Source organism: Rhinolophus sinicus, linkage group LG03 (assembly GCF_036562045.2).
Source record: "Rhinolophus sinicus isolate RSC01 linkage group LG03, ASM3656204v1, whole genome shotgun sequence".
Classification (NCBI taxonomy): domain Eukaryota; kingdom Metazoa; phylum Chordata; class Mammalia; order Chiroptera; family Rhinolophidae; genus Rhinolophus; species Rhinolophus sinicus.
This window is the reverse complement of record NC_133753.1, coordinates 2,555,340-2,578,460: the sequence shown is the minus strand read 5'-3', so window position 1 is coordinate 2,578,460 and position 23,121 is coordinate 2,555,340. Positions and strand designations below refer to the sequence as shown.

The window sequence follows — 23,121 nt, the reverse complement described above, 5'->3', positions numbered from 1 at the left end:
TGCCTCCGTGTGGTCACGGCCTCCTCTTGTTTTTCAGTGGACGAGTACATCGCCATCGCCAAAGAGAAGCACGGATACAACATGGAGCAGGTACGCGTGGTCCGCTTTTGTGGGGGAGGCGGCTTTCGAGCTAACCTGCTGCCTTGTGTTCTGTGTGGGGGACAGCGGTGCTTCCGCATCAGCAGTGCTCTTGGCGGTTCCTAGCATGTCATGCGTACAAGGCTCTGGTCCCCTCGTCACTGCCTGAGAGGAGTGTGAGAGGACCCTTTCATTCCAGAGGCGTCTGTGGATTTCTGCAGGTGTGCTGTGTTGAGGGCAGCAGGGCTCTGAGGTGCTGGACGCTTGCTTCTATGAATGTGTGATTTGTCATTTCTGTGGTTGTGTGATGTTTTTGTCCTGACTCATGCTGTCGCACTCAAATCTATAGTGTTTTCATGTTAAGTGTTTTGAATCACTTTCAGCTTGTAAAATTTGACTAAGGCTTTCTTTTAAAAATTGTTTAGAGCCTATTAATGAGAAGTCCATGAGATTTGTTTTTCTCCAGGAGTGTGATATCTTATTTCAGCCTTATTTCTAACTACTGTTTTAAAAATAAGCACATTAAGTTGGATTAATGCTTTCCTTGGCATTGATCTAGATTTTGTAGCCTATAAGTTACTAACATTTCTCGTTTATCCTCATGATTGAGGGTACCAGTAATTGAGATTATGTAGAATTGGACTCTTTCTTTCAGCCTTGGCCTTATTTTTCATTGTAAGAATTTTGTTCTACCCTGGTAGAACTGTTAGAAAAGCCAATTGCAGTGAGAGTTCCAGGATCTTTCAGAGCAAGAAATGTATGCTTCTCCTTTTCCAACCCTACTCATGAGCGTCACCAAGCTTGCCCAGAAAATCATCAATTATTTATTTAGAAAGTATAAGTATTATTGGGTGATCAATAAATGTACTTGTATGAATTTTAAAGGATTCTGGTCTTCAAAAGTGTGATAGTTTTCACTTTAGGGTTGTACTACAGGAGATTTTCTCAGGAAAATATTCCTGAGTTCTCTCTCTTGTTTCTAATTTGTTACTCACCCATTTGTATATTTTTTCCTTTATGAGCTGAAAAAAACTTTATGTTTGCATTTTTGGGACAAAAGAAGATGAAGAATTGAGTGTTTTTATCACTTAGTGTCTCCCTTCATGTGCAGAGGCTTTAGAATGGCCTTGGGGGCACAGAGTCCAGAGCCACGCTGCTTTCGCCACTTCCTGGCACTGTGACTTTGGCAGTCACTTCACTTCCCAAGCCCCTATGCTAATTTGAAAGTGAGAATGATGGACCTTATCCCGTAGGGCTTGTGGGATAAATGTGTTAGTGTACCGCAGGGCGCAGGGCGCAGGGCGCAGGGCGCATGTCATTTCGTTTGGGTTGGCTGTTTAGTAATTGGGGTGTAAAGAGTTGCACACCCTTCTTTGCCAACCTCCTTGTTTCCATGTTAATGTTGCGTTCACGTCTTTGGTCTAAAAATCTCACTGATACTGTTTTTCTAGGCTCTTGGGATGCTCTTTTGGCATAAACATAATATTGAAAAATCATTGGCTGATTTGCCCAACTTTACCCCCTTCCCAGATGAGTGGACTGTGGAAGATAAAGTCTTGTTTGAGCAAGCCTTTAGTTTTCATGGGAAAACGTTCCATAGAATCCAACAAATGGTAAGTAGGTGAGACCACTGGTGTTTTCCCCTGCCTCTCTCCTGTGCCGTGTACCTGAGGGGAGGCCATCCTCTGCACGCACTGCTCCCTCTTTTAATACAGCTCCCGTTAGGAAAAGCAGCTAGTTCGCTGCTCCTGCTGGTGGGTGCCAGGCCTCAGGTTACAGCAGTGAGGCGAGTCCTTCCTAGCAACTCCCGGCTGGACGGCTGTAACGCAGCCCCTCCCCCACCCTCCACCCCAGACTCCCTTGTTGGGGCGCCCCAGAAGGTTAGACGCACAGAAAGGATCTTGGATGGCTATTTGACGAGGTGGAGCATCATGGGACTGTCTGTCTGGGGAAGGTTTGCTTCTTTTTTAGATTCTGGAGTGCTTTTTGGTAGACTCCTACCGTGACAGCTTATTGACGGCTACTTCAGTGCTAAATGAATTTTTTTTTTAAATAACCCAATAGTTACATGTGTGAAAACTCTGATTCATCTTTAACTGACTTTACAATCTTTCATGGGCTAAGTTTTACTTAAGCAAAACTGCAGTAATTTGAAAATGTATTGATGAGAGTTGTTTCATGAATTTTTCTCCTTATTGGAGAAAAAGGGGTTTGACTTACGACATTTCTAAATATGTGAGAGTGATCCTAATTATGTGTATCTAAACACATTTGATTGTTTAAAGGTTAGCTTTAAATCGAAACCAACTCGTTTTTTATATTTAGCTTCCGGATAAATCCATAGCAAGTCTGGTGAAATTTTACTACTCGTGGAAGAAGACACGAACCAAGACCAGCGTGATGGATCGCCACGCCCGCAAACAGAAGCGCGAGCGGGAAGAAAGGTCGGTAGCCTCGGGGTGCTGTCCCACCACGGAGGGGCATCTCGAGTGGGTAGGATTTCTAAGAGCTGGTGGACACACATAGGAAAACACCCTGGATTTCCTCCAGCACTTTCCTGCTGGAACCAGAACTCACTCAGACACTCTGCAGTAAACGTTCCTGAGCTGTAGGAATGCGTGGGTCCTACTCTTCGGGCAGTTTTCGCACCACTCTTCCTGCAGTCAGTAGACGTCCATTTTGAATGCGTGCGCCTTCCCGCATATTCTCTCCTGTCCCTGAAGGGGGTCTCCTTTGAATAAAAAGGAGTTGTTTTCTAGGTTGAAATGTGTTTGGTAGCTTGTGCAGCTTCATTGACATGTTTGTGTTTGGTGTGTGAGAAAGATACCAGTACAATTTCGGTTTCCGCCTTCCCTTTTTTGACCGTCTGTTTTGTGTATAGGAATGAGTGAGGGACACGATTCCGGTTTCTCCTTAAGTGTTAGTTTTCAGGGGAGCTCCGCGAGTAGGGTGCACCTTACTCGTCACTCCCTCAGGCTCCCACTGCCTGCAGCGCAGTGGAGACAGCTCCGTACTCACACAGAAGTATGTTCTGGCCTCCGCTCTGCAGCGTCTGCTCTGCACGCGCGCGGCGTGTTTTAGTTCACTGCGCCCCTTCCCCCAGCCCGTCTCTAAAATGAACATGTCTGAAGTCCGAGGTCACACACAGACATAATGGCTTGGGGGTTAGGTTGTTGCTAACAAGGGACTTTTTAAAATTATATTTCCCATGTTTTCTATAATATAATTTTGTAAATTAGTAATAATTTGACCCCATCTCAGGAGAATATTTTACAATTTCAAATGGAAGAGAATAATGTGGGAACAGATTGAGAGTTGAGTATCACTTCAGGAGAATTCAGGTCTCTCAGCCAATTCTAAAAAGAGTGATGCCGAATGTCTCCAAGGCTCTTTCCGCCTGTCAGATCCTGTCAGACGGCTGCCCTCGGCTCGCCCCACACTTCTGGGTCTGCAGCACAGCGCGGCTGTTTAGGGGGCTGTATGCTTGGTAACCAAAGAAATGGGACAGACCTGCTGAGTTTGTTTTCAGTGTTGCAGCAACTTTTCATTAAAATGTTTCTTTCCATTACATGTTTGATCTAGTTTACTGTTTATGAGTTTATTGCTACAAACAGGTGCAGTCTACTAAGCTAAAATCAGTATTAAATTTAAAAAATAGCTCGGCTTTGTTATCCTGAGTGTGAAATGATCAGAGCATCGGCTGACACGGCTCCGCTCCCACCCCCAGTTGGTTCCCTCGCATGACTGCCAAGGAGGGGACCACTGCGCCCCACCTCCGTGTGCACCTTCACCCTGCTAGGGTGCAGGCAGGAGGGGAGCACGGCGAGGCAGTGGTGCCTGAGAGGTTGTGAAAGTAACGGCAGGGACTAGGGCAGCTCCTGGCTCCTTCCCTTGGAGCCTGCACAGCCAGAACTTCCTACCACCCGGTGTGTGTGGGGCGGGGGTGGGGGGTGGGGGGGGTGGGGGGGTGGAGAAGGGCTGAGCAGTGGGGGTCACCTGGGGTGCCTTCCAGAGACCAAGTAGGGCCTGAGCACTCTGCCACTTCTGCTGTCCAGCTGGTTTTAACTGGGGCGAACTGGGCCAGGCCGCTTGACATCGGTGAGCCTTCGTCCTCATTTTTTTTATTAAAAATCCCACCTACCACAGAGCTTTTTTTTTGTTTTGTTTTTTAAAGTAAGAACTACTGCATGGAAGGATATAAACAAAAACATTTGAAGGACCACATCAGTGTGAGTGTCCTTTTTGAAATTAACTTAAGATACCCGTTATCCAGGCCACCGAAAAGCCTTTCCCGTTCTCAGACTCGTGTAGTCGCGAGTGGGCGAGTGGGACTTGAGAATGGATTTTCACTTGTTGATTCCCAGTGCAGTGGGACTTTATTCTTGAATAATTTCTCAGTTGTGTCTAACGATAATGCCCTAGTTCTCCACTAGGTAATTATGAGGAAATTAAGTAAATGTCTTCAATTTGATGTTTTCAGTTCAGAGGTGAGAGGAAGCACTTTACATATATAACGCAACAGTGCTCTAGGCCTGGTTTGGGAGTTAGAAACCTATTTTAATGGTTCTTTTTTTAATCATTTAGAGTAAAAGAACTATGGGTTCGTATTTTGTATGAATTGTAAAAATGATTTTAATTGCAACAATCTGAAAACATACTAATTTTATATTAGAGCTGTCATTAAATGAATTTATTGCTTTTATTTGTGTATTAAGTAAAATTAATAACAAAATAATGTTTTATTTTTAAAGTATTTAAAAAATTTTTTTAAATTTTCCATTACAGTTGACATACACTATTACATTAGTTTCAGGTGTACAGCATGGTGGTTAGACATTTATATAACGTACAAATTGATCTCCCCAATTAGTGTAGTACCCCCTTGACACCATTCATAGTTATTACAGTATTAGTGACTATATTCTCTGTGCGGTACTTTACTTCTTGTGACTATTTTGTAACTGCCAATTTGTACTTCTTAATCCCTTCACCTTTACACCCAGTCCCCCAAAGCTCTTCCCATCTAGCAACAATCAGTTCCTTCTCTGTATCTATGAGTCTGTTTCTGTTTTGTTTGTTCATTTGTTTTTTAGATTCCACATATAAGTGGAATCATACGGTATTTGTCTTTCCCTGTCTGACTTATTTCATCTGGCATAATACCCTCTAGATCCATCCATGTTGTTGCAAATGGTAATATTTCATTCTTTTTAATGCCTGAGTCATATTCCATTATATATATGTACCACATCTTTATCCAGTCGTTTATCAATGGACACTTGGGTCTTGTTTTCTTATTCATTCAATCACCCTGTTTCTTTTGATTGGAGCACTTAATCCATTTATATTCAAAGTAATTATTGATAGGTATGTAGTTACTGCCATTTTATTCATATTTTTTTATCTTCTTCGTCGTCTTTTTCAAGAGGACCCTTTAATATTTCTTGTAATAACTGGTTTGGTGGTGATGAACTCCTTTAGCTTTTTGTCTGGGAGCAGAATAATCTTTCAGTAACTTTTTCTTATCTTTCAGTGAGGATGAACTTGAAGAAGCAAATGGAAATAATCCCATTGACATTGAGATTGATCCAAATAAGGAGAGCAAAAAGGAGGTATTTTTTACCCTTTAGGCAAATAAATTGTATTACAAGTTCCATAAGTAAAGCATTCTTACTTTTTCTACTTAGCACCTTAAGTACAAGGCATCACGGTATGACATTTTAAACAATACTAACTCCGTTTTCTAGAACTCAGAGTTGTGCTTGCCAGGAAACGTGAGTAAAGGAAGCCTGAAAGGACAGCGTAGCACTGAGGAGTGCTGACCCTGTCAAGGGCACCCGTCCTCCCCGCTTTCTTTCCAAGCTCCGTCCCTTAGAAAGTGGTCCTGCTGAGGCCCACGCTAGAGTGTGGCTCCTCTTCTCAGCCTCGGGTCTCCTTCCAGGCTATCGTTGGCCACCAGCTCTGCATGTTCTTGGGCAGGAAGTGGCTGCAGGGGGCTGAGGGACTCAGTGCAAGTCTTTTCATTACTCCACCAACAGTGGATCATACGAGGGTGAGCCTCACACACGGTGAAGTTTTAATTGCTCACATCTGAAAAATCATTATGCTAGATGTTTCTAATCTCTGGGTTCAGGGAGCCCACGAATCCCTACAATAGTGGATAACTTTTTTTGGTGTACTTATAACATTTATTTATTGTAAACTATCCAGTGAGAACAGTGGGATGTTGGGAATAGGGCTTGCAGTCTTGCATTATTTTGTCCATTCATAACATTAAATAAAGCATATATGGGACACCTAGGGCCATCCCAGGAAACCCAGGGCTCCTTGGCACAGGTCGGAAACCCCCACAATCCAGCACTGCCTGCCACAGGCCCTGGTGGAGGGCCAGGAGGACAGAGGGATGGGGTACTGGCAGGCAGGGCTCCTTAGCACCTTGGAGCCCCTCGGCCCCCCAGTCAGGCTGGAGCATTGAGTCCCATTGTGTGTGGGACTTCTGTGGTCAGATAAGAGTTTTTCTGAAGACAAGACTCTAGTTTCAGGAAAATCGCGAAGGGTTCTCTATCTCAAAAGATTCTAACGTATGAGACAGCTATTTTAGATATGGAAAAACGAGTCTAGACATACCTAAACTTGAGAAATACATCAATAACATATGCTTTGTATAGACAAAGTATGAAATACAGTAAAATAGAAAGAAGAAAATGAAAATGATTTATAATATTGTCATACATGATCACCGTTAACATTTTGATGACTCTTTCCAGGCGACTTCCTCTATAACATGTATATGCCTATATGCATAATTCTGAGTAAAAGGTTACTTTTTGAAAACTAAGAAATGGGATCTTAATATGTAATTTTTATAACCTTTTAAATTTACCTTGAACATATTTTTATGTCAAATACATTTGTATGCACAGCTGTATGTTATTTCATCATACAAATCTTTCCTAATTGAGTAAATTAACCTTCTACGGATTGTTACAGCTTTTGTCCCTGTGTTTTGCTATTATAAACAATGCTGATCTCATACTTAAGTATTTGTGCATTTTTTTCCATTAGAATTAATTTCTAGAAGTTGGATTATTGGGTCAAAATGTTCCAAATAACATTTTGAAGGCTTCTCTTGGTAGGGTACATACCATGTTTCCCCGAAAATAAGACCTAGCTGGACAATCAGCTCTAATGCGTCTTTTGGAGCAAAAATTAATATAAGACTCCGTCTTGTTCTACTATAAGACCCAGTCTTATGTAATACTATAATATTATAATATAATACAATAACGGGTCTTATATTAATTCTTGCTCCAAAAAATGCATTAGAGCGGATTGTCCGTCCGGCTAGGTCTTATTTTGTTGGAAACAGGGTATCATATCACCAAATTGGAAACTGGCAATTCTTTCTGGGTGGCACTTTTCCCAGTGATTTATTTGAGTGCCTATATAACAGGATCGTTTTAAGGGTTAGCTAAAGTTTGTTTGGGAAACCACGTGGTACTTGGAATTTTTAGTAAACTGTTTTGATGTATTGTTTATTAGGTTCTTCAATGAAACATTTTGAATGGAAGAGAAAGGGGTTGATTTTCTATTAATTTCTATACTACCTATATGTATAGCTCAATTTCTGATTCAAAAAGAAAACTGGTTAAATCGTGGTTCTTTACATACTAAAACGTTATTAAAACAGACACATCACCAATAGGTGAGCTTACTAAACAGCGTAGTGCAATTGCAGAACAGTTTATTGCCTACTGATATTTTTACGTATTGCTTATTACCGCTGTTCAGGAACTTACGGCTGCCATCATAGTTTGCATGGTCTTTTTATCTCAGTCTTTTAACATATGAAGCAAAAAGCCTGAACATATTTTAAGCTCTATCAGCAAATGGTAACACACTTAACAAGATGAGATTATGACCAATTACAAAAACTTCTTGTTCTTAAAATGTTACCAGTAAGGCGTTATCCTTTCCTTGCCAAGATTTACAGCATTTCATGTCTGAAGGTTTTGGTTTTAGAGAAAGCACTTTAAAAAATTAGCAGCAGTCATGCATTTTAAAACGACAGCATATTTTTTTGAAGCAAATTTTTAGGGCCCTATAGTTAATGTGTCATCCCCCAAAAATGATGTATTAAAAAGTTGATGTATAAAAAAATACGGAAGTTTATATTTTTAAAACTTCTATAAAGATTTAGAATTTAAATCGATCTTTATAAGTGTGCTGAGTCTTATTTTTTTTTTCTTTCTTTGTTCATATGTGCATCTGTATTGTTAGGGACTGTCAGCATAAAATAGCTCCTTAGCCACATACAGAAAGATTGCCAGTGGAGAACGCAGATTTTTTCCTTCCTATATTACTACAGGAAGCTGAGAGTGCTGTCAGAGGCTTAAAGTGATTGATTGAATACGGATGTGTCTGTATAAGAAGGAAGTAGCGTCCACTTTGAAGTGGTTAGCCAAAATTCAATGGCCAGTGTCTCGTCTGTTAGCTACCTGTTCCAATTGTAGATGGTAATTATGAGGCAGCGTGGTGTTTGTCTTAGATTGTGTGGAGCCACGTTAAGGAAATATGCTTATCACTGTTCAGTTGGCATTGAAATTTTTTTAGCATCTCATTTATCAAATATGTATATCATGCAGGTGCCTCCTACTGAGACAGTTCCTCAGATCAAAAAAGAGAAACATAGCACACAAGCTAAAAACAGAGCAAAAAGGAAACCTCCAAAAGGAATGTTTCTTTCTCAAGAAGACGTGGAGGCTGTCTCTGCCAACGCCACAGCTGCTGCCACGGTGCTGAGACAACTGGACATGGAACTGGTTTCAGTCAAACGACAGGTACCTGCGAGCCTAGTCCTGGGTAAAGGGCGAACCAGCACTTTAAAGCTGGTTTTATTTTTCACACACGGATGTTCTCTTTCCACAAATCTCAAGGACATTCTGTTTCTGGACAGAAGAGCGTAGCTACAGGCCCACTGATTTTTCTTAAATTAACTTTAAAATTGATGTTATATATATGTATATACAGATGGTGTGTGTGTGTGTGTGTTCAGTGTGTTCGGTGATTTTTCACATTGCGAACATCCCCAACTAACCTCTATCTGGATCAAGAAATGGAATATTGCCCCCAAAGCCCCAGTCTCGTCCCCTTCTCATCACTACTCCCCTTAAGAAATGCCACCTCGCCTCCTCGGCTTCACTCCCGCCCCTCTTGTTCATGATCCACTTCTCCCAGCAGGAGGCTTTAAAACCTCAGATTATTTGTTTTTCTTTTTAAAAGATTTTATTGGGGAAGGTGAACAGGACTTTATTGGGGAACAGTGTGTACTTCCAGGACTTTTTTCCAAGTTGTCCTTTCAGTCTTAGTTGTAGAGGGCGCAGCTCAGCTCCAGGTCCAGTTGCCGTTGTTAGTTGCAGGGGGCACAGCCCACCATCCCTCGCGGGAGTCGAACCGGCAACCTTGTGGTTGAGAGGACACGTTCCAACCAACTGAGCCATCCAGGAGCTCAGCAGCAGCTCAACTCAAGGTGCCGTGTTCAATCTTAGTTGCAGCGGGCGGAGCCCACCATCCCTTGCAGGACTCGAGGAATCAAACTGGCAACCTTGTGGTTGAGCCCACTGGCCCATGTGGGAATCGAACCGGCAGCCTTCGGAGTTAGGAGCACGGAGCTCTAACCGCCTGAGCAACCGGGCCGGCACCAACCACAGATTATTTTTTATCCATTTTTGGATTTTATGTTAAAAAATGATGTGTGGCTTCTTTTATGTCTGGCTTTCATTCATGTGAGACCCACCCATGTAGTACAGAGCCATAGTTCTTATTTCTCATCGTGCGCATGTAAATGTCCTATAAATTATCCGTTTTACTCTTCATGGACGTTGGGTTGTTTCGCGTTTTCGGCCCTTACGATCCTGATATGAACATTCTGTTACATGATGGGGTGCATGGTGTGTTGTGCATCTTTGTTGGATGTGTGCCTGAGAGAGGGGTTGCTGGGTTACAGAGTGTGCACGTGTCCAGCACTGGAAGGCGTTCCCCACGGTTTCCACAGCGGTCGTGTCAGTTCACGTGAGTTTGGTTGCACTACATCAGGGTTCCCTAAGTGTAGCACTGTTGACACTCTGGGCTGGGTACTGCTTTTTTGTGGGGGGCTGTCCTGTGCGTTGTAGGGTGTTTGGCAGCATCTCTGTTCTTTACCCACTCAATGCCAGTAGTACCCTACCCCATCAGCTGTGACAACAGACATGTCCCCATTCATTGTGAATTTATCCTTGGGGGCAGGGGGGAGGGGCGAATTGTCCCATTTCCTTGCTCTGAGGCTTGTCTTTTCACTCTCTTTCATGTTCCCTTTTTTGATGGTCAGAAATTCTTAATTTTAAGGTAGTTGAGTTTCTCGTTCTTGTCTTGTGTGGTTAGTGCTCTTCCACCTTCTGTTGAGAACCTTCCCTGAGGTTGTGAATACACTCTCATGCTGTTTCAAAAGTGCTTCTTTTGCCTTTTACATTTTGATCTTCAGTCTACCTGGAAATGTTTTTCTGTGTATGTTGTATGAGTAGGGTCACTAATTGTTTGTTTGTTTGTTTCATATAGATAGCTAGTTAACCAAGTACTATTTATTGAAAAGACCACCCTCTCCCTGCCCCAGTGCAGTGGGGAATTTATTTTAAATCCAGCATCCATATGTGGGGGGCAGGTTTGGGATTTCCCAGTCTGTTCCTTTGGTCTGTTTGTCCATTCTTCAGCAGTACTATGCTGTCTTAATTACACGTCCACTATAATCTAGCTATCTGGCAGTGTAAGTCCTCCAGGATTGTCTCGGCTGTGTGTGGCCCTTTGTATGTCCGTATAAAATGTAGAATCACCTTGTCAATTTCCAGAAAATTAATTCTGTTAGAATTTTGATTGGTTATATTGAATCTATAGATCAAAATAGAGAATTAACATCTTCTGATCCATGAACATGAAATATACCCCCACTTATAGGGGTCTTTAATGTCTCTGTTTTGTTGTTCCCTATGTATAGCTCTTGTATATCCTTTGTTAGAGTTATTCCTAGATATTTGGTACTTCTGATGCTCTTGTAAAGGATATTGTTTTTTTAAATTAATCCTTTTCTAATTATTTGTGGCTGGCATGAGAAATGCTCGTTATTTTCATCTAATTTTGCACAGTACACTGAAAATTCAGCTGTGTAGCCTTGTGTTGTCCTTCTGTGTGTCTCGTCCCCTCCCCCTACACCCTCTCTTTCTGTATGGAATTAAAGACAAATTGTGGACTCAGAGTTTACTTTAGCTTTTGCTTCTTTGACTTGCTAATCTTGATGGTTCCCGTGGAAGGTTGAATTAAATAGGAAGGCAGCTGTCGCTTCATAGATGAGAAGAGGGGTCAGTGGCCCCTGTCTTCTGGTGTAGGGAGACGTCACAGACCAGGACCAAGCGGCCCCATGGAGCTAGAGGATTGGCTCCATGTCGTGGCTGCTGGCACAGCTGCATTCTAATCTTAGGAGAATCACTTCATCTTCCGGGGCCTCTTTTCAAATGAAGAGATGAATCGTTGCTTGCCTGATCTTCTAGGATGTATGAGGGCTGCTGTGAGAGAGCGTTCTCAGCTCTGTTTGCGTTGGAAGAGCTCACTCTGATGAGGGCTGTGAGCTCTTGGACGCATTTTCATCTTCCTCTGCGTTTGCTCCTCTGCGGAGTGAGTTCCTAATGCTTGCTGCTTCACGTTCAAGAAAGAAAGCGAGACCCCTTCTTCCACAGCGGTGTTACTGATTCCTTGGTTTTCAGAGTCAGGGTCAAGAGCAGGAATTTTTTATTTGAAGGTATCTACTCACAGTTCTCATTGTTGAAGAGAGGGCTTGCTTAGAGCCTGATGTCCTGAGAGGATACAGGTTGTTTACTTTCCATAACCTTTTAGGGCTACTGCCAAATGCACTTTGGGGCTCCAAATGATAGTCACACAGCGGACATTTTATTCTGGGGGCACCTATGTTTGGTGTTTGGCTGTATATCCAGGGAACCGTTCGCCTGAAAATAACAAAACCTGACAACAGCTCAAACAATTAAGGATTTATTTTTATCAAATAGCAAGAGATCCCAACATCAGTGGTGCTGGCATTAGTCCATCTGTTCAGCGATGCTCTCACAGAGCCAGAGTCTTTCGGCTTTCTGCTCGGCGTTCTTAGTGATTGGCCTTTCATCTCGCTTGTTGCCCCACTGGAAGCTGCCGAAGCCATTTGGTAACCTTTCCGTCTGTGTGCAGGGCAGTGAGAGGAGGAGATGGCAGTGGAGCTGACCCATCTGTCCCTTCTAGCAGGAAAAGCCTTTGCTTCCCAGAAACCCTAGTTCCTGTGTGCCAGGCTTTGCCACACTTCTCCTGGCTCCGAGGAACACGTGGGAAGGAGGCTGGGAACGACTGTTAGGTTAACCAGCGAACAGAGCCTTTGCATCAGGTCTTTCGGAGCAGAGACTAAAACAGTCTGACATTAGAGAAGAATCACTAACCACACAACAACATAGAAAAAAGAAAATTATGTTTGACTGGGAGGTCTAGTAAGGCACCAGGCCAAGTGACCGCTGCGTTTTTGGTTTTTCTTTACATGCCTATTACATTCATAGCCTGTTGCTTATCCAGCTTGGTTGCTACTCACCCTATTGTGTTAGTGAACATGGGCTATTTCCAACATGGAAAGTGCACCAGGATCAGAGATGTAGGTTAATGAGTTCAGAGCTGACTTTTAGTTCAGAATTTGTAGACGTTCTCCCTTACAGCCATTCATTGACTCTGTACGCTTCTTTAGCTATTGATTTTAGAGAGAAAATGCATGTGCTAAAGTAGGCTGGTCTCCTTGGGAAACGCACATTACTTAATCACAACACGCTGTATACCCAGTCTTGTACCACGTGTACACAAGCAGCCAGAATGAAGGGAGTCACAGAACTGGAATGCTAGGGGATGTGCAGTATTCTAGACCCATGACTTTCTGCTAATTCCCTGTCAGAAGTTTCTAGGTCTAGTTTTTAAGCCTAAGGAAAATTCAGTGACCATCATCTGAGCACCTTGCAGTGTTTTATGAGTTGTTGGTAACAGAGCTTTGAGCGAGAGTCTACTATTGTGCTATTCGATATGGTAGCCAGGAGCCATTTGTGGTTATTTAAGTTTAGATTAGTTAAAATTTAGAAAATTTAAAATTGATTCCTCAGTTGCATAAGCTACATTTCAAGTGTTCAGTAGCAGTACGTGGCAGGTGGCTGCCATATCGGCCAGCACAGCTTTAGACGTTTCCGTATCAGACAGAGTTCTGTTAGATAATGCGGATCTGAGAACTGGTACTACTTTCCCGAGAACTTATTATGAGTCAGTTTCTAGTATTGTCTTCTGATTTGTAACTGTTCAAAATAAACTAATTTCAGTAACTCAAAGTCCTCGTTTATGGTTTTATTGTGGAGTAAATTTTGTGCTTGTCTGATATTTTTCTTACACACACACACACACACCCCCAACACCCCCGCTTAAGTCCTGCCTTCCTCTATCTGCCTTAATGAGATCTCTGCTTTCAAGGGCACCTACTGCTCACTAGTGTCTCTGATGTTTTACTGGGAAAATGGACCAGTTGCTCCCCTGCTTTCTTTTATTTGCTCGTGTGATCATTCAGAAATGAAAAATGCTAGGGTCAGAGTTCTCTTGTGCTTGGCACAGAAATGCCCCCCTGCTTGGAGCGGAGAGAGGAGGGCCCATTTCCGAGTCCGTGCAGAATGAAAGGGCAGCAGGGATTGGTTGGGCGGTTGGTAGTGTTTGTGTCTTTCTTTGATTAGGCTGGGGTGATGAGAGATTAAGTACATTGAATCAAAGCAATAATATGGAAAAGATAACTTGTGACAAAATGAAGTTTCAGTTGATCCAAATGCGGCTTGTGGAGAACTGGCATGTTGCTTTCTTCTTTCTCCCCATAAGAGCCTGCGGGCTGCTGCCGTGTAGAGCAGTGAGGGCTGGGAGGCTCGGCTGCCTTGCGCCCACCTGTTCTGGTGTTCGGGTCAGTTCTGCAGGCCGGGAAGCCCAGGCACCGCCTGTCCTTTGTGTCAGACCCCAGATATGTGTTCTGCTCAGGTGATCGCCCGTCAGGAAATGGTGGGTTAGGATTGTGTACGCAGGAGGCTTTTTACCACCGTCCCCTCCTTCTTGGTTGTCCCTTGTCTGTTGCTGTCAGCAGGTCAATTAAAGAGACCAGTTAGATGCTCTCAAAGGATACTGCGTGGGGGGCGGGGGGGACCTCCAGGTTTGGCACCATACAGGTTAGGAACTGCTCTTGGTTGGTTGGTTTCCTTTAGTTTATTTCTGTTTTCATACCTTCATAAAAGTTTTTCATTTTTAAAATGAAATCTTCTCTCTCTTAGATTCAGAATATTAAACAGACAAACAGTGCTCTCAAAGAGAAACTTGATGGTGGGATAGAGCCATACCGACTTCCAGAGGTAGGATTATGTTAACAGCATCTCAGAAGTCATGCCCAAGTTTTCTGTGTTTAAGAAAATAATATCCCTGTAATACACCTCCACTTACATCTATTAAAAAGAAAGGTGGAGACATAATTTTATGAACGTCTAATGATAAATTCTCTTATGAGAAGAAGAAAGATTCGTTAACCACATACTGACGTGCCATCTCTAAGTGTGCTGTGCTGATCTGACTCCTTTGATGCCCAGGTCATTCCGAAGTGTAACGCACGCTGGACCACAGAGGAGCAGCTCCTGGCCGTACAAGGTATGGGGAGCATCTCCTCGGAAGCAGTGGCAGCTTCTAGGCGAGAGCAGTGCCTCACTGCGTCCCGCACACGGTTCTCAGGGGCCGGCTCTTGGAGGGTCACATTCCCATAGGGGATGTCGTTTTGGCTGCATTGCCACATTCCCTCTGGGCTTTACTCCTTTCCTTTCCGTATTTCACAAGTCGTAAAAATCAGTGTGCAGGCTTCAGTTTCTAAAGGCTTGAGTACTTCATTCTGATAGCTACACGTTGGGTTCTGAATAGTCAGGAAGTACAAAACCCCAAAAGAAGCAGACTGAGTGTTGGGGTTTTAAGGTTGGGGGTGTTCTAGTCCTGGGGACCCTGGAAAGGTGAATGCATAACATCCACAACCATACAGTAATTGCTGGGTGACTTCAGTTCTCATGTGACGTGATGGCAAGGTACAGATTTCTGGGTCATACTGAACAACTTTGGTCAGTCATCTATGGACTATATCTAAATTTCAGTACTTTCTCCACTGATATAGTGCACAAACGTAGGGCCTGCTATTAAAAGCCTGTGTGTTTTGTTATCTGGATATGGGCAAGTCTCAATTGTGGTTTGTTTTTTTTTAATGTTTTTCTCTTGTATTGAAAAAAAACAAAACTGTTCTCTTACATCCTTAGCCATCAGGAAATATGGCCGAGACTTTCAGGCAATCTCAGATGTGATTGGGAACAAATCAGTGGTACAAGTGAAAAACTTTTTTGTAAATTATCGACGCCGCTTCAACATAGATGAAGTTTTACAAGAATGGGAGGCAGAACATGGGAAAGAAGAGACCAATGGGCCCAGTAACCAGAAACCTGTGAAGTCCCCAGAGAATTCTGTCAAGATTCCTGAAGAGGAAGATGAGGTAAGTCTGAAACACGAGCTCTTCTGTGCCGGATTCGTGCTCAGTGGTCCAAGTAGTTTCATTGATGACCTTTTTCTGCTGCAGAAATGGTTTTAGGTTTTAGCTATGTCAGTAACTTGACTTTTACCTGTAAATACCATAATAATGTGTATGTTGGAGTCACTCAATTTTTGGTCACTGTGTGTGTTATTCACAGTTGAATTCCTGGACTAATTTCTCATTCCGTCCTCTAGCCACAGAATATTCCACATTACCAGTGTTTCTTTAAATACAGTAAACCAGAAGTTGGAAGTGCCTTGAGGAGTGTCAGTAGAGCTCAGTTATGTCAAATACGTTGTCATCTCGTTGTGAATTTAATGAGATTACCAGTGGGTCTGCCTGCTGCACAGCCCGCCCAGGCTTGGGTGCTGTTGGACTAACTGGGACAGTGCTAGGCCCCGTGCTTGGCTGGGACGTCTGGGACAGTGATGACATGCAAGTCATCTCCAGGATAGTGGCACTGAGTCATCAGCTAGTCGCAGAGCCTAGGCTGGAAAATTATTGAGGCTACAGGGACCCATCTGCTGCCTCCCTGCTTCCTGTGACAGGGTGGCCATTTCCCCAACTAGCCTGGCCTGCCCTGCTCCGTATTTACCTCTCAGTCCCACAGAGGAGGAGAGGGGGGCTGGGCAGGGTAAGAGTTCATTGCCAGTCACTTCACATTTGAGTTTGTTCACTGCCATGGTAACTTAAGGATTAATTTAGCTTTACAAGGAAAGTCACTTTCTCACTAGTCTTCCAACAACCGTGCAGGAGTGATTTGAAATTACCTATTTTCCATTGTCTACTGTCCTTGAAAGAGCCTGGCTATCGCAGTAGCCCAGAGGCCCCCTCTTGACCTGAGTGGGGGTGCCTTATCAGGAAGAGGGTACCCTGAGATCATGACGTTGGTCGTCCACGCAGTACCCCACGGCCCATTTGTCAGAAGAGTGTTAAAACATACTGATTTTGTTAGAATGGACTCCTTAGAGCTTTCCACCAGAAAATCTTGAGTAAGTGTACGAAGTGTATAATATTGCCAAGTGTGAGTGGGTCCCGAGTCACACCTGTGTATGGCCCAGCCTGCGTAGCACCTGAACAAAAAATGAAGGTGCTTTTACCTTCTGGCAGTGGTTTTTGTCCCAGTGCTAATTGCTGTTACCTTTCACAACAAATTAACTTCCTGAAGTCCTGGACTCGATTTAGGAAGCACTGAAAAGATGAGGTTACTAGGAAAGGCGCATGAGAATTTGCAAGAAAAAAGCCATCTTCCATGTGGAGATTCCCAGCCTCAGTCCCAGGAAGCAGAAATAATAGGCAACTGGCTCTCTGCTCTCTGCAGATTTAACCAGAACCGGAGCCCTCCGGGTTGGCACAAGCAAGGTGATAGTGAATTTAACCACCAGGATGTCAGTTCTTGTGCACACGTGTAGTTTTCTTTTGCCTGGTTCATTTACTGCCTGACTTCCATAAGTCAGTTTTTTTTCTTTCTTAGTCCATCCTCAATGGTCCACTTCCCGTGTTGATTTGACATCAAAATACCCATGTAATTCCCTCTCTTCCTCTCTGGTGGAGCTGGTTGGTCCATCCATCACTCGACCTCCCAGCAAGCAGCAGGTCTTCCAGATGTCTGCTTGCCCAACCTGGTCTTCTAGAAGAATCTTATCCAGCTTCTCTTTGATGTGTAATCTTTCTATTTCCTTTAAAATTTTTCACCCCTTTGGTCATGTAAAACACCACACACACACGTTCTCACACACACTCGCTGTCACACACACTGATTTTCACACACATGCCTGTATTTCCTTTTCTCTTTAGTCTCTTTCTGCTTCTTATAGCACAAGCCCTTCACTCCATCACCCTGGGTTTCCGTTCTCCATTTGCAGCTGCTTTTCTGTCTACCGAGGCCTGAAGGAACTTGTTACAATGCTGACTGCAGTCCGTGCTCAGAACTTGGTGTCCTTGGAATTCTGCCTTGCGCTTATTTCGTGGCATCCAGCAGCTAAGGAAGGTCGCTGGTGTCCTGCCTGCCCCTCTGCCCTCAGATTTTGTGTCTTATGCAGCACAAATAGGGAGGAAGGCATCAGAATTGCTACAGGTCCTGGGACAGGGAACCCTCACTGAGTGTCGCAGATAGGTTCTGCAACATTAAGCGAAGCCATGCAGAGCGAAACCAGTTTTATCGTAGGCTCATTGGCATGAAGCAGAGCTCAGTGCCCAGGCATCTCATCTACCTTATAAGGAAACCACATCGAGGACCTGCTGTAACATGAGGGCTAAGAAGGGAGGGAAGCCTGTGGGGTCAGAAAGGGCATGGAGCGATGCTAAAAATGACAGGTTAGAGATAAGGTTTAAGATTGTTACTTTAAATTAGAGAATGGCTCAGTGACTGCTAGTGGGGAGGAGTCTCTGGTTTGTCTGACAGCAGTTCTAATAAACTAACTTCACCGGGAGAGTAGCCTTTCCCAGGTTCCGGATTGCTATCCAAGTTGTTTGTCAGCAGCCCGGCACAGGAGGGGCGCAGTGAGCACCGAGGCACGAGTGTCCTGTAGGTTTGGGTCTGAAATGCCCTGGAAGAGCCTGCAACCTTCGGGACCCGAGGCAGCCTGTGTCCCTGTTTGTTGGCTGGGGTGGGTGCCATGCAGCCCCTCCAGCCAGTGCCCACATCCCTGAGCAGGACTCTGCCAAGCACTGTGCTTACTGTCCTTTTCAGGGGTTTTCTTGAATCCTGTGAAGTAGACGTCGTTACTGTGTATATTCTTCAGATGAGGAAGAGGAGCTCCAGCGGGAATGATGGCTGTTCCCTGGGTGCACAGCTAGAAAGTGGCAGAGTCAGGACTTGAGCCCAAGACATCCTGCCATGCTGCCTGCTGCCGGGCGCCGGCCTCGGGGCAGCCACCTCCTGAGGCCCTGCCCTTAGGAGTGGAGCGTGCATGGGCAGGCCCGTAGGCCGGCGCCCTCTCCCTCGTGCAGGACACCGGAATACGCTGTTTGTGTGGTTGACCTGCTCTGTTTTTCTTCTGCCCCTCCTCAGGCTGCTTCTGTTCTTGACGTCAGATATGCCTCTGCCTCCTGAGAAACTCTGGTAGCCTCCAGTACTTGGTATGGACAAGTGTGTTACCCAGGATATCAGGTATTACAAGACATCACCTAGCCATCTGCATCACAGCTCTGTGGACAAGCAGCTATTACCAAAAAGGCATACACTTCCAGTCCTGTGCTACATCTGCCTTAATTCTTTGCTCGTTCCTCCATGTTGGCGCCACGTCTCAGAGAGCTCCACTGCATCTCACACTCTGCCTAAGTGCAGGGGCAGCCTCCTGGCCTGCACGCCTCCTGTGACTCTGGGGACCGCCTCCCAGTCGGAGCTCCTGAGCCCCATCAATGGCAGCTCTTCCCGTCAGCAGCTTCAGAACAGGTAGTCGACTCGGAAGGCACGACTCTGCTCCTGCATGGCCTGCAATTTCTACTTTGTGCATAATGTAATTTTCACAGTAACTGTGACCCTGTTGGCCTTCTAGAAAGTTTCTCTTGTTCTTTCCTGAGGCATCCACCTAAGTGGTATCATGCTTCTTTGGGAATCACAGTACCTTGGCAGACTGCATTATAACCTTTATCGTGCCAAACCTCCTCATTCAACTCACATTTCCCTGAATAGAGGGTCTAATTATGGTTTCTAAGTGTAGTTGGCTTAAGTCTCTCCTTCTCCTTTCCCACTTGGTAGGAAGCTCATTCGCAGCAACTCTCCTTGGACACTGTAGCTTAAAAGGAACGTGGACCTCAACACTTTCTGCCTTCAATTCTCAGCATTGTAATCAGGATGGGTGCCGCCCTGTCTTCTCCTGACCCCCTCACCACCCAGCTCCAAGAGCTTTGGTCCATACCACTACTGTACCTGGTGCTTGTACATTTGGAATTGGTGCCTTCTCCTTTTGGCAACCATGTTATGAATCCTTTTTCTGTTTTAGTGTCTTACTTCTTCTTTAAAGTTTATTGCTTGCCAAAGATGACATCACTGAGAGTGGGAGATGGGAGAACTCGCTGCAGATCTGAAGAGTGCAGATTTGAAATGTTACATTAGCTCAGCAAAGGGTATTAGAGTTGCTGGTGATGGTTTTATACAACTGCACGTTGTTTGTTCCCCATCCTCTCGGTATGCCTGGCCTTTTATATGTCACGCTACATGTCCTTTTGTGTCCTTCATGTACTGATGCGACCACATAAACACCATCCTCTCTCTCTTCATATAGTACAGGACAGAGAAGTGGTCAGTTTATTGGTTCTAGTGAGAACAAGATGAAAAGAAACAATCTACAAAGTGGTATGTATTGCCTTTTGGTTGGACTGGCACAAGTGAAAACTTCCGATAAATGTCCTGAGGCTTCCAGAATCCCTTTTATTCTCTTGCCTGGCCGTGGACCTGCGGAGGGGCTGAGGGAGCCTGTCGAGCTGCATTTGAACTCCCTGCCCCTTCCCACGGTCAGTTCAGCCTGCACTAAAGATGCGAAGGAGCATTTTTGTTCTTGTTTTTTGCATCATTTAAATATTTTTACCGCTTTCAATACCAAAAAGTAAAGAATGCAGATGCTTTAAGGTGGCATAAACAGAATTCTTAAGAGTTTAAAATATGCAATTAAAATGTATGTGTTCTGACTCCCAAGCACCTTGCCTTTTTTTTTTTTTTTTTTTAAAGTCTGATTCTAGGAAGAGAACTAGGAAGGTAGATGGTTTGGAATTGTACTTTTTCTTTTAGAAATCTGGAGAAGGGTCGTTCAAAGCGGGGGCTGTGAAATGGGACTTTCCCAACTTTTATCATCTTGTCCCTGGGCTGGGAGTCTGTAGTCGGGGGTCAGGGGACAGCATGTGAAGGACAAGTCACAGCGGGGCGGTCACAGCTCCCCACCCCTGCCTGGACGGGGGCAAAAGAACACTAGGAATGCTGCAGAGTTGTTTGTTTGTATCATAAGCCTGCTGTGTAATTGGAAAGTGGCAGGAAAGGCCCCAGGGAGGAGGTGGCATAAGTTTTGCACATCTCGTTAAGGGGACACAAGGCGTGAACAGAAGCTTCAGTTTCTCCTTGCTGCTGCTCACAGGCTCCATCCTCTTACTGGAAGCAGTCAGCAGTTTGCTGCGATGGGTTTCTCACTCTGCAAGTAGGGCTGTTCCCCTCTTCTCGCCCAGGCTATTTTCCTTAAGAATTGGTCCCTTCTGGCAGTGCTTGAAAGCATGAGGCTAGGTCTTATGTAGCATGACGGATATGCCAGCAGTGCCAGGCCTCTGTATTGGGCACCAGCCCTTAGGTGGTTCCTGGCCCTGAGTGGCCTCCTGTCCTGAAGAATCACTGTGCCGGTATTGTCGAGATCGCAGCAGCTGGGTTTGGGCTTTCTCTCCAAGGGAAGGGGCATGTTGTTTCCATTTGCCAGAAGGGAAAAAGAGGGTTGTCTTTGCCTGACTGCCTTCATTGTAGTTTCACGGATAAGATAGCACTGTGTTTTAAACTGTTTCATTACACTGTCTTTGCAATGATGTTGTAAATGCAAGAAATCACGTAGCTTTAAAAGCTAAGTGGTTTGGTCTTATTTATGTGCAGCCCCTTTTTAACATATCAAGACTTTGGTGCGTCAGCAGGTCGTGTTTGGACGTGTAAAGGTCCACGTGACAACTGCTTCGGATGCAATGTTCACTTAAGCTTTGTCTTCTTAAAAATTATCAATGTGAATGTCATAATTATATATATATTTTTGTGGAAAATTTCTCCTAAGTTATTGTGCAAATTATAGTACCATTGAAACAAATGATAGTTTTAGTTTAGAAATCCTAAAAGATATAAATTGCATTGCATATGCATTAAGTTTGTTTTATTTAATTTTATGTAGATGTGTAAAGTGTTAGGTAAAAATTTTTTCACGTATCCATTTAAACACCTTGTTACTTGAATATTGTGTTGACTGGTCTGAAACAGTGGTCAGTTCTGTAATGTAGCTCTTTCAACCGGAAGCAGCCCCGCGGCGGCTGTGCTGACGTCAGCGGAGGGCGGGGCATGGCTGGGCCGTGGCAGCGGGAGCCGGGCGGTAGGGTCCCGTGCCTACTGCGCTGTCTCGGTGTATTTGTGCCGACCGAGACACCAGTTCCTCAAAATGCTTTTTGATAGTTTTTTAACCTATAAGACCCTTTGATGGTCACAAACCTCTAATCAAAAAACGAAAAAAATAGTTGAGTTTCACAGCTTGACTATGGCGGACTAATTAAGCAGTTTTTCTGTGTATATAAAGTTTCCTCAAATATCACACACCACTATAAGTGTGCTCATTGTCACTTTAAATTTCAACGATGCCCTATTTTTGTCTTTCTAAATATCAGATGTACTATTGGTATAATTGCACACCAAAAACAAGCCAAGCAGTGCTTTACACTAACTGGATGGATCCCTGCTTATGTGAGCAAAGGAAAGATGGAGCCAACTTAGTCGAGAGTCTCATTTTCTCTCTTGTTTAGCCTGTTTCTAAATCTAGTGACCCAGGACTCAAGCTTTTAATATCAAGTGAAACTTTGCCTCAAGTTGACTCAAGGTAGTTAGCTAGCTAATCAGACTCTAGTGATCTTGTACAATGTTCAAAAACAAACACTGTCTGCCACGCCTGGATCTCTGCAGCTTTTCCTACGTGTAGTGAAGCACAATTGCAGTAACGTTCCAATTCAGAAGGAAGGTCCGTGTAGTCTATGCATGTTGTATGATAAGGACTGTTTACAGTCGCCTTCTCCCAGAACCGAAACTTACGCTGGAGGGCGTCCTGTTCCATTACGTAGACTTAGCGGCTTTGCTGAGTGCTTTTTAGATTGCTTAAAACTTTTTCAAGATTTTAAAAGATGTATAAGGTTAAGTTTGCAAATATAACGGAAATGCTGTATATCTTTTGAAGTGATAAAATCCACATTGGGATTTTAAAGAAAATACGTTGTAATAATGCTGTTGTAAGTAATATTTTAATGTCTCTTTTGCCTGTTTTCTATTTCAGCACATTCATTATGGTGAATGTTCATAGCATTATAATTGCTTAGCCATTGGATGATAACATTTGTTAGTGGAGATTGGAACATTTATTTGTGAAATTCTGCAGAATTCATTTTTCTATTTCCAATATTTGCTGAAGTTAAATAAAACTTTTCAAGCCGTTGACGTAATAAAATATGAAACAAAACCATTTTCTGTACCGCCACCCGCACTCTCCATAAAGTAGCACCTACCCCAGTACAGAGTGGGGTTTTCCTTGCCTATCGCATTGAACCCTGGGGTTCCTGAATGTATTAAGTTCCCCAGAACTGCACTATGTAGGAACAGTCAGGGATGCCTTTTGCTTTTAGCCTTTAGTTCTCTCTACCTGAAC

The 23,121-nt window shown here is 43.9% G+C and overlaps 1 protein-coding gene across 4 annotated transcripts in view; it reads left to right on the top strand.

Moving 5' to 3' along the window:
* Positions 1-23,121, top strand: part of RCOR1 (REST corepressor 1) — a 122,632-nt gene that overhangs the window by 96,613 nt on the left and 2,898 nt on the right. For 3 of the 4 annotated variants that reach the window (XR_012494500.1, XR_012494499.1, XR_012494501.1), the window contains exons 4-12: positions 38-90; positions 1,530-1,691; positions 2,404-2,522; positions 5,612-5,690; positions 8,724-8,918; positions 14,475-14,552; positions 14,784-14,841; positions 15,489-15,718; positions 18,771-19,154. Coding sequence is in view for 1 of the 4 variants with exons in the window: in XM_074326894.1 (XP_074182995.1) it covers positions 38-90; positions 1,530-1,691; positions 2,404-2,522; positions 5,612-5,690; positions 8,724-8,918; positions 14,475-14,552; positions 14,784-14,841; positions 15,489-15,718; positions 18,771-18,812 (1,016 nt within the window). In the remaining 3 variants the exon portion in view is untranslated. Of the gene's footprint in view, positions 1-37; positions 91-1,529; positions 1,692-2,403; positions 2,523-5,611; positions 5,691-8,723; positions 8,919-14,474; positions 14,553-14,783; positions 14,842-15,488; positions 15,719-18,770; positions 22,939-23,121 lie in introns of those variants that run through there. The other variant, XM_074326894.1, reaches the window with a different exon arrangement.